The sequence below is a fragment of the Numida meleagris genome, chromosome 2 (genome assembly GCF_002078875.1).
Source record: "Numida meleagris isolate 19003 breed g44 Domestic line chromosome 2, NumMel1.0, whole genome shotgun sequence".
NCBI lineage: Eukaryota > Metazoa > Chordata > Aves > Galliformes > Numididae > Numida > Numida meleagris.
Window position 1 is genome coordinate 16356856 of NC_034410.1, and position 13543 is coordinate 16370398.

The 13543-nt window shown below is 37.8% G+C and overlaps 1 protein-coding gene across 4 annotated transcripts in view; it reads left to right on the plus strand.

Moving 5' to 3' along the window:
• Positions 1–13543, plus strand: part of ARHGAP21 (Rho GTPase activating protein 21) — a 120389-nt gene that overhangs the window by 60194 nt on the left and 46652 nt on the right. For all 4 annotated transcript variants that reach the window (XM_021388013.1, XM_021388012.1, XM_021388011.1 and 1 more), the window contains 2 exons: positions 6144–6236; positions 11634–11712. In XM_021388013.1, the coding sequence (XP_021243688.1) occupies positions 6144–6236; positions 11634–11712 (172 nt within the window). The remainder of the gene's footprint in view (positions 1–6143; positions 6237–11633; positions 11713–13543) is intronic.

The window sequence follows — 13543 nt, forward strand, 5'->3', positions numbered from 1 at the left end:
TTTCTGAGCATGGTTTGGATGCCCTGAGGAGGAGAAATAGCATATTGTTAGGAAGCAGATTCTTAGGAGAGGCTTTGCAAGAAAGAACCATGTTGTACTGTGTCCCCAAATACTTTGTGCTCAGCAGGTCAAAGAGAAAGGAAGAGAGATGTGATAGCTCTCCCACCTCGCCTTCCTCCCTCCACCCTCCCCTCCAAAAAAAGTTTTGTCAGTGTTGCACTTCTTTGTCTTCTATGTCTCGGATGTTTTTATTTGTCTGTCTTATTTAATGGCTACAGGTAAGTGATGTGCTTGTTGCTGTCTTAGAGTGTGTTGGGTAGATAGGATAGTCAATTCTGTCATGTCATTTTCATCTCAAGAGAAATCATGCAGCAGTGTAGTGCTTCTGTCTGGCCTGCAAAGAGCAGCTTAAAAACAAATTCAATGTTACAAGATTTAGAATGATGCTGGCTGTGTTCCTTGTAGGAGCAGTATTCCAACCTAGCATTGTAGAGGATGAGTCCAGAGTTGGCAGCTGAATAAAATTGTTTTTTATGTCTAGTTTTGGAGAGATTGGAGAACTCATGTTGTTAGCCCCAAGTGTAACTCCATGAGAAATGTTAATAGTTCCTTAATTCCAGTCTTCTGTTTAAAAATAGTCATTTTTTAAAATTGCCTCTCATCAGGGAGAAGTGAGCAGGTTAGAATTCTCTTACTTTGCGAATCAGATGGTTATGGTAAAAGCGTACTCCTCTCTGGTGTTTCAGAAAGTGGCAGGAAAGCTTCCCTTTCGACTTCACCATGTGAACTGATTTTTTACCCTGTCAGACTGAAGGTGGCATTGACTTGCTATCACAGCTGGCAAATGGAAGTAGAATGAAGGTTAGGTCATAAATTATAAATTATGATGAAATTATATGTTCATCAAATGTTGTAATTCTATTTAATGTTAATTAGAGCAGCAGTTGAAGCAAAATACGTTACTCTTGTGACTCTGTAGGTTCTGTTTTGATCTCATGAGTTCTTGAAGGTGGCAATTGTGGAATTGTCTAATTACAAGATTTGCATACAATTATGAAAGCTTTGTGCTGGCTAGGAAGAACTTGCTTGTTGCAATCAACTGCTTTTTTGTAGTTGTCTTGCATTTGATTATGAATGTTTCTTATGCTTTTTCAGACTTACTTTCTTCAGGTATTTAGTCTAGTGACTTCATTATAAAGATTTCTTGAGTCCATGCTGCCTTTAAGCCAGTGAATTTTTGCCTTGAGCCTTCTAAATATGTGGTGGTTCATTTTTATTTCCTTATTTTTGATGTTGAATCTCTGAAGTAAAAGCTCAGGCATCAGTTTACGTTCTCGAAGGTCACGTTTTAATTTGAATAACATAATTTTAAGGGAGTATTTGTACTCAAAGAAATACCTGAGCTCTTTTAGCAAAACGACCTTACTGCCTGGATGTCAGCTTGAGCTGCAGCTTAGCCTGGCTGTTGACCATTTACTCAGACTGGAGTCTTCTATGTTTTGTAAACTTTTTTTTAATTTACTTTTTTTTGTCTTAATGGGCTGTATTTCAGTTTCTGTTCAGTAAACTTATATACTTATTCACTGTGTGTGCTTTTTTTATTACTCCTATGTGAAACTGCACCTCTGTTTTTATCTGTACTTCTGGAGAAATTAAACATATGAGTTCATCTTCTGCTGCATTACTAAAGTAAACCAGTGAAAGATACAGCTGCACAAAGCTGGCCATACTGGAATGCAAGTAATGATGCCTGCAAATACAACTTGGTTTACTTCTATGCAAGCTAATATTCATTTTGTTAACCTAGTTTCGGAGTGAATGATGAGTGTATTTTAGGCTACAGGAGGTTTCATGATAATAAGCAGTTTTAACTGTAAGTATTTCTGTGCCCAGAGGGTGTGAGTGTTGAGACGGGGGTGGAATTGTGCATTAATTAACAATGTAGTAAAGATATGTTCTGAGTCTGAATTTGCACAGTAGATGCATGTAGTGCAGTTGCTGTTAGCTGAATGAAGATCACTTCCAGTTAGGTTTACAAAGATCACATGCACTGGGACTGTGTGATTTTTCTCCTTTGACAACTGAGAGCTGGAAGATGCTCTGTTAGGTTGGGGTGTACCAGGGTCCTGGTGCATTGGGTGTTGTCTTTCCGCCAGAGGGAGTTTAACTGCCAAGGAAATGGATGAGGGAACGCCCCTGTCTGATACATTCAAAGCTCTGTCAATGATGAGCAGAAAGCAGAAAGTATTGCTTTTTGGCAGCTTGTGGCAGGAACGAGATTTAATTTCTCATAATGAGTAAGGAGTGCTGATTTTGAATAAATAAATCTTTGTTTCCTCCTTGGCTTTTTACCTTTCAGTAGGCTTTATACATGCTGAAGCTTCATGGCCACGATGTGGAAAATATGAAAAAGAAATTATGCAACCTCTTGAGCATGCATAGGGCTGCACTAAAATGGGTGCTCATTATTCTAGAATGAGCGACATAAAATAACTGAAAATAATCTTTTATGTGAAACTTTTAAAAATATTTTGAATCAAATGTCTCTAAATTCTTAGCACAAATAGCTAATTATTTAGATCTAAGCCCACGTGTGGTTTTATATAACAGCTATCTGTGAAAGAGATACTAGGATGTTACTTACTACATGTTATTCCTGAAACAAAAGGGATTACAGCAAAGAAAAGTGATTAAGTGAATGCAGACTTAATTGTAAAAACAGCTTGCATTTCAGTAATAGTTACCAAGCAGTCTCTTCTGCAACTTAATCATGCATTGCTTATTAGTGCTATGTAAAATGCTTGATTTATTTTGATGTTCCATTACGCAGGATTTCCACTTCTGGCCTTAAACCTTGCCATGTAATAGCATTCTTGGACTGCAGCTCATGCCATGATATCAGTAAGGGCAACTCTAACTGGCAATTTCCGAACAGTTTAATTGGGCTTCAGTCACGGATGCTTGCTGTACATCTGTGTAGTTTGTGCTCTGACCTTTATGTGTGACAGTATGAGGGAGAACTGTCTTATGCAAATGTTACAACTGTAGTAGCGCCTTCTACGATCAGTTTCTTTAAAAAAAATATATATATTAAAAAATATATGAAATTGTTAAACTGAAGTGTTAAGCTTTGAGACCCAAGATAAGCTGTTACTTGGAATTTAGTACTGTGATGATTGGATGCATATCTTTAACTGTTATTAGCCTTCAGTTGGCCTGAAGAAGGTATCATTAACTGCTGTTGTCAGAAAACACTTTATTTTTTAGCTTCACTTGAGATTCAAACTTAAAATAGAGATACATGCTTTGAGGCTGCATGCTGGGGGAAGTTCATTTATGTGCTTACTGCAGGAAAGAATTTTTGGTTTGTATCCAGGTGTGTGGAAGATGAAGGAGAACTGAAGAACATGCATTCAACTCCAGAGTTTTGGAATCCAAGGCTTTCTTCTTGCACTTGTATATGAATATTACTAGACTGTGAAATGAACTTGCAAATGTAGACAACATGGTAAAACTTTCATCCTAATTTTTCTGCCCCTAATTTGATCTTAAACCTTAGGGTTGTAGTTCATTTTTCCAGGAAGAAGAATGTATGTTCAGTATAGCTTTCTTTGACATGTAGGACAACCGTGCTTGAAGTGTCACTGGCTGTGCAAGTTGGTCCAGTGTCAGTGAACTCCTTTGTGTAGCTACTATTCTGCCAACAGGTTGGTCAGAAATTGGGTGTTCAGGGAAGCCTTCAGTCTCTGGTCTTCACAATTTCATACAATTTTCTTCTCTAACACTGATGTGGCAACTGCATTAAAAGCATTCTGTATCTAATATTGAATGAGTACTTGACTTCTTGTGTGTTCCAGCATGGACGAGGTAGCATTTATAAGTGTTAAGCAGACTAGCATTAGGCCATTGGCCCTTCCTAATGGGCATTTTGTAAAAAGCTGAGATAATATCTGACCCAGCATCAAGGGGTTAAGTGTTATCAAACATGCTGTGGGAGCTCAATTATTATTTTTTCTTCTTGTTACTGTTGGGATTCTGTCTCTTCAATCACGTTAAGTGACAGTGCTGGGAAGGATATTTGATCCTATAAAGGGTAATTTTTATCTATTCACTCTGGTTGGAGCAAACTCTTGTTCATGGTATCTGGGGTAAATTATTCTATGAGCTTGTCTAAATTTGCTAAAATGTTCCTGACTCTTAAAGGATGAGGCTTATCGTGTGTTCCATGTCTATTTAAATCAGTGGATTAAAAATGACAGATATTACCTTTGCTTTATAAAGAGCATTTTGTATGTCTTGTAGCTGTGTCCTGCTAATCAAATTTTAAAGTATTTGGGGGCTGAACTGCCAGCTGGATTTTTTGTAAATATTTCAGTTTCATTGTATGTACATAATAGCTATCTGATCCTATCAAATCAACTTCTTCGATTATTCTCAACTCATCTAGAGATACTTTGAGACCATTTACAGCCATTTTGTTGAATTATTTTTGATAAGATGGCAGGGCCAAAAAATGAAGGCAATGAGGCTAAAACTTGTATTTGAAAAATGTGAGTGAGAATGAGAAGGAAAATCTGATTTTTGTGCAATTTATTGTGGCTGTTTAGATACTAAGCTTTCCTTTTGTGGAAACAAAGCAAAAAAAAAAAAAAAAACTCCAACACATAAGAGGGATGCTTTATTCAGTCAGTAATTGAGCAAGGATGTGTTGCTGTAGGTTACTAAGCATGATCAGGAGGAATATTTAAGCTGTAGTGCCAGTACTTCCAAAAGCAGTGCCATTTTATAGAACCATAGGTTGGAAGGAGCCTTAAAGACCATCCAGTTCCAACCACCCTGCCATGGACAGGGTTGCCTCCCACTTGATCTGGCTGCTTCATCCAACCTGGCCTCTGAACGCTTTCAGGGATTTGGCTAAGTCAACCGTTCATCACTGAAGAAGTGAATAAAACATAAAACTGTAGTTTGAAGGAGTATTTCTTTTATTGGCAGTGCTAATTTTATGTAATCCCTTTATTCTTTACTGATCTTCCTACTTTTTTTCTGTGGTTTACACCACTCTCTACACTAGAACGGGATCCTCCCAGACTGCTGACTTTCAGTCATGTCTGTTCACCTGGCTGACTCATTGTGTAGCCTCCAGATGGTGATGTTCCCCAACAGGGTGCCTGGTGATATGAACTGGGAAGGACCCAGGTGCTTACAGCTTGCTCTGTCACAGTCAAGTTTAGAAGAATCTGTGAGGTTCCCTCATTGTTGTTGAACGCGTGTGTTTTCTACCACGTAGGATAGAGGTGTCGGGATGGGCTGAACTGGAAGGAAGGTTTCAAATTACTGTAAAAAGCAAAGGGTGTCTGTGTTTCTGGAAGCCAAGAAATAAGGGTATGCTGAGAATGTGGGAAGATAAGATAGGTGATTTCTTTTTACTGTGGGCCACCTCTAGGTTTCATATTGTGTGTATGCGCAGTTCATGTGCAGACGTTACAGTTCACTAAGAAGTATACGTTGCTTTTTGAAGCTTGATAAATCTTCAAGAAAACTTCAGACTTAGCCTTGGAACATCTGAAAAATAGAGTCAGAAAGTCTGTGTTACAGTTCCTTATGGGCTATAAATTAATTTTATGATTCTCACTTCCAGGGGGAAAAAAAAGATTTTATTTCTAAGTTTACTCTACTAAATCTTACTCTAGTTTAATATCTAATGCTACCTAGGAATCCAGAAGAGGAAGGAGTAATATTGAACAGTGTAGGAACTGGCATGATAATGAAATAGCAAAGACATGATGAAATGAACTTGGAAAAAACTACATTTATCAGAACACATTCGCAAGTCTGTATGCATACTTTCCCACTCCCAACACCTAAGAGGTCAAAGTATAGCAGAAATGCTGTCTCTACCACTTGTTCAATCATAGCATCATCTAGGTTGGAAAAGGCATTCAAAATTAAGAAGTCCAACCAGTAACCTGACCTACTGAATCCCATCACTAAATTGCATCCTTCACTTCCCTGAATTTAGATTATGGTATTCAAAGTAATGATGAACATGTCTGGATTACATTTCAAAAATAATTATTTAAAGTGAAAATGTGATAATACAGTGTGATTAAAAACTTTAAAGAAATATTCTTTTTCCCCCTCAGGAAAACAAAGAAATAGACTGGAGCCTATGGATACCATATTTGTTAAACAAGTTAAAGAAGGTGGACCTGCTTTTGAAGCTGGACTGTGCACAGGTACTGTTCTTCTATAACACTGACAGTATGTTTGGATATGGTTTAAACTTCTACATATAGTTCTGTATTCCATTAAACCTTCTTTCATTAGGAAGTTTAAAACCTCTTGTTGAAATTGTCATCCAGAGGTTTTTGTCATAGAAGCACCATTGTGTACTTTCAGGAAGTGCTACATAAAATGTATCAAGTCATAAAAGTCTAAGTACTCTTGTTCATTATTTTAAGGGTACAAACAATTATGTGATAAATAAAATGACATGGGTAGGCTCCTATTTCTTGTGCTTTATTACCCATTGATAACCTCAAAACATTCAGGTTTTTGTTCTTCAAATTACTATACTTCCTTTAAATGAAGTAATTATCCAAGTCTGTCTCTTATTAAATTTTGTTTACTTGTTTAATCTATACTCTCTGGATCAGGCAGGAGTTTTTTTCTGAAGTGTCAGATACTTTTTCACACTTTTATTAAATGTTGGAGGGAAAAAAGCTACGTCAGAAGGGCAAGTCTTAAAATGATACAAGCTACGTAGGTGGATTCTGTTATACAGATTTCTATTTCATAAGGCAAAACGTGATTCCTGTGAAAGGATTGTGTTTGTGTAGACAGTGCAGTGTCTATTTTCTTTAGAAAGCAGTTGTGTGCGGGCATTTGTCTGTATTAGAATAATTTTTGTACGTTTCTTCCTAAAGAAATAAAAAATATTGTAGGATGATCTGCAGTTTAAAAACCATTCTTAGATACTAATTTACAGCATATGCTTTATTTTTATTTTTTAACTTCTCCTTAAGTGGTTATGCTGGCATTATTTTAAGGCTACCATATAAATAAACGTTTTGGCTTGATAAAATGCAGCATATGTTGAAGTTGAGCAGAGGAGCCATGTTAATTTCTACTCTGTTCAGTGTATGCTAAATTAAAAGAGACCAAATCTGTAGATATTTTTTTATTATTATTTTTAGACATAGAAGAGATCTTAGGAGCCCAGAATGAAGAACAAAAAAAATACATGCAAAGATATGTTTTTAATCTACTGGAACATTCTTTTTGGAAACACTACCGGTAGTTATTATGTCTAATTAGGTCATGCTACTACTTCATGTTTAAAACTTGAAATACAGTAATAAATTTCAACCTCTCTGTTGAAATTAGGTTTTAAAGCACTCAGAGAATGAACAGCAGGGTGGACTGCTTTACTTCTGATACAGACACTAAGAATTTATTTTGTAGAATCAATTGTATTTGCATTTTGGCTTTGTTTTATAGTCACAATAATGGAAAGAAGATGCTCAAAAATCTAATGTTCGATAGTCATGTTTACCATCATTACTATAGGGTCTTCTGCTTTGTAATACTAGCAGTCCTAACCCAAGCTTCATTACCCAGAATCTGTAAACTGTGGTTCCGGAGATTACCTGGCTGCTGCTCAACAGAAATCTTAGTCTACTCTCGTAAATTTAAGGAAGGGCGTATCTTAAATGTGAAACAATTCCTTTTGAGTATTTTTGAATGCTCTTGTAAAGTTACTAGGCTAGAGTTAGAGAGATCGTACTTACATAACTAACATCTGATGCATTTCATTAAAGAGATTGTATCAGGGCGTTCAATAAGTATTATCTAAAATATTTATGCTTGGAAATGCAGACAACTAAAACAGATCCACACTTTCCATGTCTTGGTCTTCATGCTGTATCTATATTAGGCAAGAATATCAAGGACTAAAATGTGTTCAGAAAAGGAGATATTGTAATGTGTTCAGATTAAATACTTTGGTCAGAAGTATTTAATGGACCACTGAATTGATAACAGAAATATTATTAGTAAAAGGCTTCGTGCTTTTCTACCCTGTTTTGCAATACAGTCTCAGGCCTTCCCCTTGATGTGAACCTGTAACTGAGCAAAGTTGTGTTCTGTGGAGTTGGCTGCAACTGCTTCTTTCAAGTAGCCAGTTATTCAGCGTGTCCCACTTGAGGGTTTTCTGGCAGGTTCATGTTCTGGTTCAGTGGATGCATGCTTTAAGTAGACTTGTTTCACTGCTGTGTTTCTTTGAAAAATAAAAACTGCACAAAAATAGGTAAGATAACATGACCTACTTGCAAAGTATTCCTAATTGGGTTTTTCTATGGGAGTACTGAGTAAAAGATATACATCTGTGGGCAAGTTCCAAAACAACATGGAAAAAAGCCAGTTTTAAGTTCCAGAGAAGAATCTCATGTATGCTGTGAAAGTCTTGCCATATGACCTAAAAGGGCAGAGTTCAGAGAGATAACCATAGCATTTCATTTTTCTGCAACATTTTGGAGGGATTTACTTTGGTGTGATATCAAGTATTTCAAAATTAACTTTGTTTTAATGAAGAACGTCTAGCTTTTCACCCTAATTACGTAGTGTGTCTGTATGCTTGCAACACAGGTACAGGGTTCACCATACAATGCAGGTGCCCTGCAATCTACGTGACTGATAGTAGTTGTTAAATGTTCACAGAATGGCCTGGGTTGGAAGGGACCTCTAAGATCATCTAGTTCCAACCCCCTGCCTCTGGCAGGGTTGCCAACTGCTAGATCAGGCACTAGCACTTCAACAAGGGACTTCCTATTTAAGTTCTTAGGAATCACATTCACACAGTGTTACCTCACATTTCTCCCCATCAAAACAAAGAAGAAAAGGTTTTCATTTTAGAGTGAACAAATTACGTTTTTCTAATAGACTGATTAGAAAAATGAGTCTGCATTTATGACACGGTTTTGTTCTGTCTGTCCTTGATTTCCTCAAGCTCTCTGTTTGGAGAATGGAGGAAGCCTGAGCACCCTGTCTTCTAAACTGGCTGCAGACGTGAAACACCGTTGTATTTCCCCACAATGCAACACGATTGTGACCGTGTGCTCTTCATGCAGAGGTGCAATTCTGTTGTGGCACTGGAATACTGTACTATAAAGCAGTCTACTTTCAGCAGCTTGGTCTCAATATATAAAACAGTGAGACAGAATTACTGAACTTCCTGTGTTCTTATGTAAATAGAAACCAATTAGTCCAATTTGCCAAAGAACAGGAAACGTGAAGAAATCTCAGATGTGCAGACAGACTCTCCAGAATCTTTCTAGAATCACAGCAGGGGCAGTCGCAATGCATCATGTCCTGCTGCAGTCCGATCCATTCAGCTCTCATGAGACTAGAGTAGCCCTGCAGGGAGAGATCAGATCTGTTCTGCTGCTGCATCAGAATAAGGATGTTATGTAGTGTTTTGCACAATTTGTTCTGCTCTCCTTGTGTCTCATGAAGACATAGCAATGCATTCAGAGATGCTGGTGTGCTACAGTTTCACCTTTCCTTCATAACTGTGCAGTGGCTTTGCAGAAATGAGGAGTAAAAAGTTCTCCTGAATATTCTCTGATAAACATTAAAAAAAAAATAGCATTATGTAGTGGGTAATAGAAGTAGCATAGTTTATATCTTATATTTTGTAGTTGATTTTTTTTCTTCTCATACCAAGTGTCTGCATATGGAGCAAAAGGCTGCATCCTCCCTCTCTAATCGGCCCTGGGGAGGCAACACTTAGAATAGTGTGGCCTGTTCTAGGCTCTCCAGTTCAAAAGTGACAAGAATCTCCTGGAAGGAGTCCAGAGGAGGGCCACAAAGATGATAAAGGGCCTGGAGCATCTCCTTTACGAGGAGAGGCTGAGTAACATGGGCCTGTTCAGCCTGAGGAAAAGAAGATGGGGGGGGGGGGTCTGATTAATGTTTATAAATATCTGAAGGGAGATGGGAGCCAGATGGATGCAGCCAGAGTTTTCTCAGTGGTGTGTAATGATAGGACAAGGAGCAATGACCTAAAACTTAAACTTCAGAAGCTCCATTCAAATATGTGGAAGAACTTCTTTATGGAAAGGGCGATGGAGCACTGGAGCAGTTTGCCCAGAGAGGTTGTGGAGTCTCCTTCTACAGAGATACTCCAGACCGGTCTGGATGCCTACCTGTGCGACCTATTGTAGGGAGCCTGCTTTAGTAAGGGGTTGGACGCTATGACCTCTTGAGGTCCTTTGCAACCCCTGCAATTCTGTGATTCTATGATCTCCAGACTAGCAGAGCTATATTCCCTTCATAGCTTAGGAAGTAAGCAAAAGAACTGAGGGGGGTCTTCAGGTGAAGAAGAGAATCATTACCAGCAAATAAAGTGGTACACAAACTTTTATGAAATGGAAAATATTACACCTGTCTAGTTGACTGATGTTATATTATCACCTAATTAAAAACAGTCAGCAGATCCATGTGGACTGATACATCTGGAACTTCCTGGAGTCTATTTAGGGACCCTGCACAGAGCATGCGTGTTTGGAGCACTTCTGCCACTGAGTCAGGCCGAGTCTTCAGAGTGAGCTGTTTTTCCTTTGCCTTTGATTTGATCACATCAAAAGGACGCAAAGGGCTTTCAGTTTTGAAGTGGTGTTGGAAAAAGCCATTCCCTTTGGCTAACTTTGCGTGGGTCCTTTTTTTCAGTTCTTTTTTCTCCAGCAGCCTTCTAAAACTCTGCAGGCCTGTAATCCTTTTAGAGACCATTTTCTCTTCATTAGTAAATTCATGACACTTCTGTTCTTCTGATCAGGGATGACATCAATACTGTTTTTTTGAAGGAATAGAATGGGTTTTTCATCAAAACCTGAGAATAGCTCACAAGACAAAGGTTTTTCATGTCTTCTCAGTGATATATTCACCACTTATTTTATGATGAGATTGAAATTCTGAATGAGGGAAGTGCAACGAACTATTTGGAGAAATCTAGTATAAGTAATGTTAGTTCTAAGGACTGATAGGCATGGATAAGAAATATCCCATTACACTGCTGTCCAAGAGGCGTTGAAGAGATGGTAATGTCTTGGAAACAACTTGGATTATTTTGATGAAGTAGGGAACTGGAGCACCTTTCAAACTTCTTTTTTGTTTTTCTCAGAAGAAAGAAGTACAAAATGTTATTAATTGCTGATACTAAAGGAGCATACAGCTTTCTCTGGGAATGCTCTGAATTAATGTTCAATTTTGTTTGGAAAGAAATACCTACTTAAGATTTGCTGAAGAATTAGGCAGAATTCAGTACATAGTGTCATACATCTAAAGCTTTATTTTGAAGATTGGATGCTTAAGTGAGCCTATGATACACCTTATGCCTGCTTCTTGTTTTCTTTCCGTGATATTCTAGGTGACTTACTTGGAAGTTTAGAACTGAACATGTTCTACGAAAAGTGTTGAAACTTGGCATCCTCTATATGTCTACAAGTAATATTATTGCATGTCTATAATTTTCTTCTTCTGGTGTTGTCTATTGTGACATACAGAAGTGCAGAATGAAAAGGAAGTGAAAAAAAGTCTAGACAAGTTGATTTAAGGTATAATTTTGGTTTTTACAGGTGACAGGATTATAAAAGTCAATGGAGAAAGTGTTATTGGGAAGACGTATTCTCAAGTCATTGCTTTAATACAGAACAGGTAAGATCCTACTTTTCTATCATACTTGCTCTTTATTGTAGGCAGGAAACTACTGCTTCTGGTGGTTCTGACTAAGTCATTGTATAATTTTCTGTAGTGTACACTCAGTATTTGTTTCCCTATATTTTCTGAATACTGGCAAAGGTTTGAGAATGGATGTGCTCTATTGTGCCAGTCTATTTATGTGAGTACTTGTCCCCTGTAAGCAGATCACACTGAGTGGTCTAGAGGAAGGTTGTATAAAATTGAAATGGGCTTATAAGGGCTGCATAAACACACGCATGTTTCTGCTTAAATTAAAATCAGAAAAATTACTTTGTTTCCGAGGTCTGATAACTAGAGGTCAGCATATCTTGTAAGAGAAAAAATATGTTAGTGCATACCTGCAAAACATCTGCAGTGCGTCTTAGCTCTCCTTTATATTGTAACAAGTTACAAATCTTGCACAAAGTTGAGAAATTCCAATATTTATTGCTCTTGCAATTCATAGGGGCTTGTTAAATCATGTCTGTACACAAATCCGGATATCACTTTCGTATCTAATATCTGTCTCCACTTTTTCTATTTTCTTGGTGTCGATTTCTGTTCAATAGTAACAAGTTTCCAATTTAGTAATGTTATGTGGAATGAAGATGTATTATGATCAGCACGGAAAATGTTTTCTAAATAAATGTCGCATACCACAGTCCCTTTTTAGTGAATCTTCATGCATTAATACTTAATTATGCTTACAGTTAGGAGTAGAAGAAAGAAGATCCTCACCTTCCTAATTCAGTTCAGATTTTATTCAAGATATCACACAAAACATGCATATCTGAGATTTCTGAAATGGCAAAGCTCTGTAGCTGAAAGTGTATTGAAATGTTTGGTGTCATTAGCATTTTCTGTGCAAGAGCTAGAAAGATGGAATCTGTCGTCTTCATAACATTTAAAAAAGATTGGAGATAGCACTAACCATGAATCATTTTTTCATTTTGTTTTTGTAAAAACGTTAATACTGTACAATAGTGTATACCTAAGACACAGGACACAACTGTTTACTTTGAATGATGCACCTGTTGGGCACGTAATGAAATCTTTTAAGAGACTGATTACATCTTCCAGTGGCATAACAAGACAGATTCTGAACTCTAGATCTACCTGTGAATAAAGATTTCTTCAGACCCGTTAGTGTAAGTAGTGAACTGTCTCACACCAGAGAGTGCAACCCCTGTGCATGAGAGAAAAACAAAACACACCTGAGCAAGGCTTTGTCAGTGATTATCTACTGCAACTAGAAATGGTACAGCACGCTGCAGCATCTGTCTTCCTGATTTCCACAAGTGCAGAGAAGATGAAGGTGCTATAGTTAATTAAGAAATGAGGCTATTTGTTTACCTGAGTTGAGGCATGTGTGTACATCATTAATTTGGTGGCTTTTTAAGATGGGGTTACACCGATGGTGAATAAGGGAAGAGCAGCTGATGTCATCTACCTGGACTTGTGTAAAGCAGGTGATACAGTCCCATACAGCATCCTTGTCTATGAAATGGAAAGACATGAATCTGATAGATGGACCACTTGGTGGATAAAGATCTGACTGGATGGTTGCACTGAGTGTGCTGCAGTCAACATCTGGATGTTGAGACCAGTGAGCAGTGTCCCTTGGGTTATGCTTTGAGACTGGTATCATTTAACATACAGTGGGATTGAGTTCATGCTCAGCAATTCTACAGGTGACACCAAGCTGTGTGGTGCAGTTGACATGCTGGAGGGAAGGGATACCATCTAGGGAGACCTTGACAGGCTTCAGAGGTGAGCCCATGCAGTTCAGCAAGGCCAAGTACGAGAT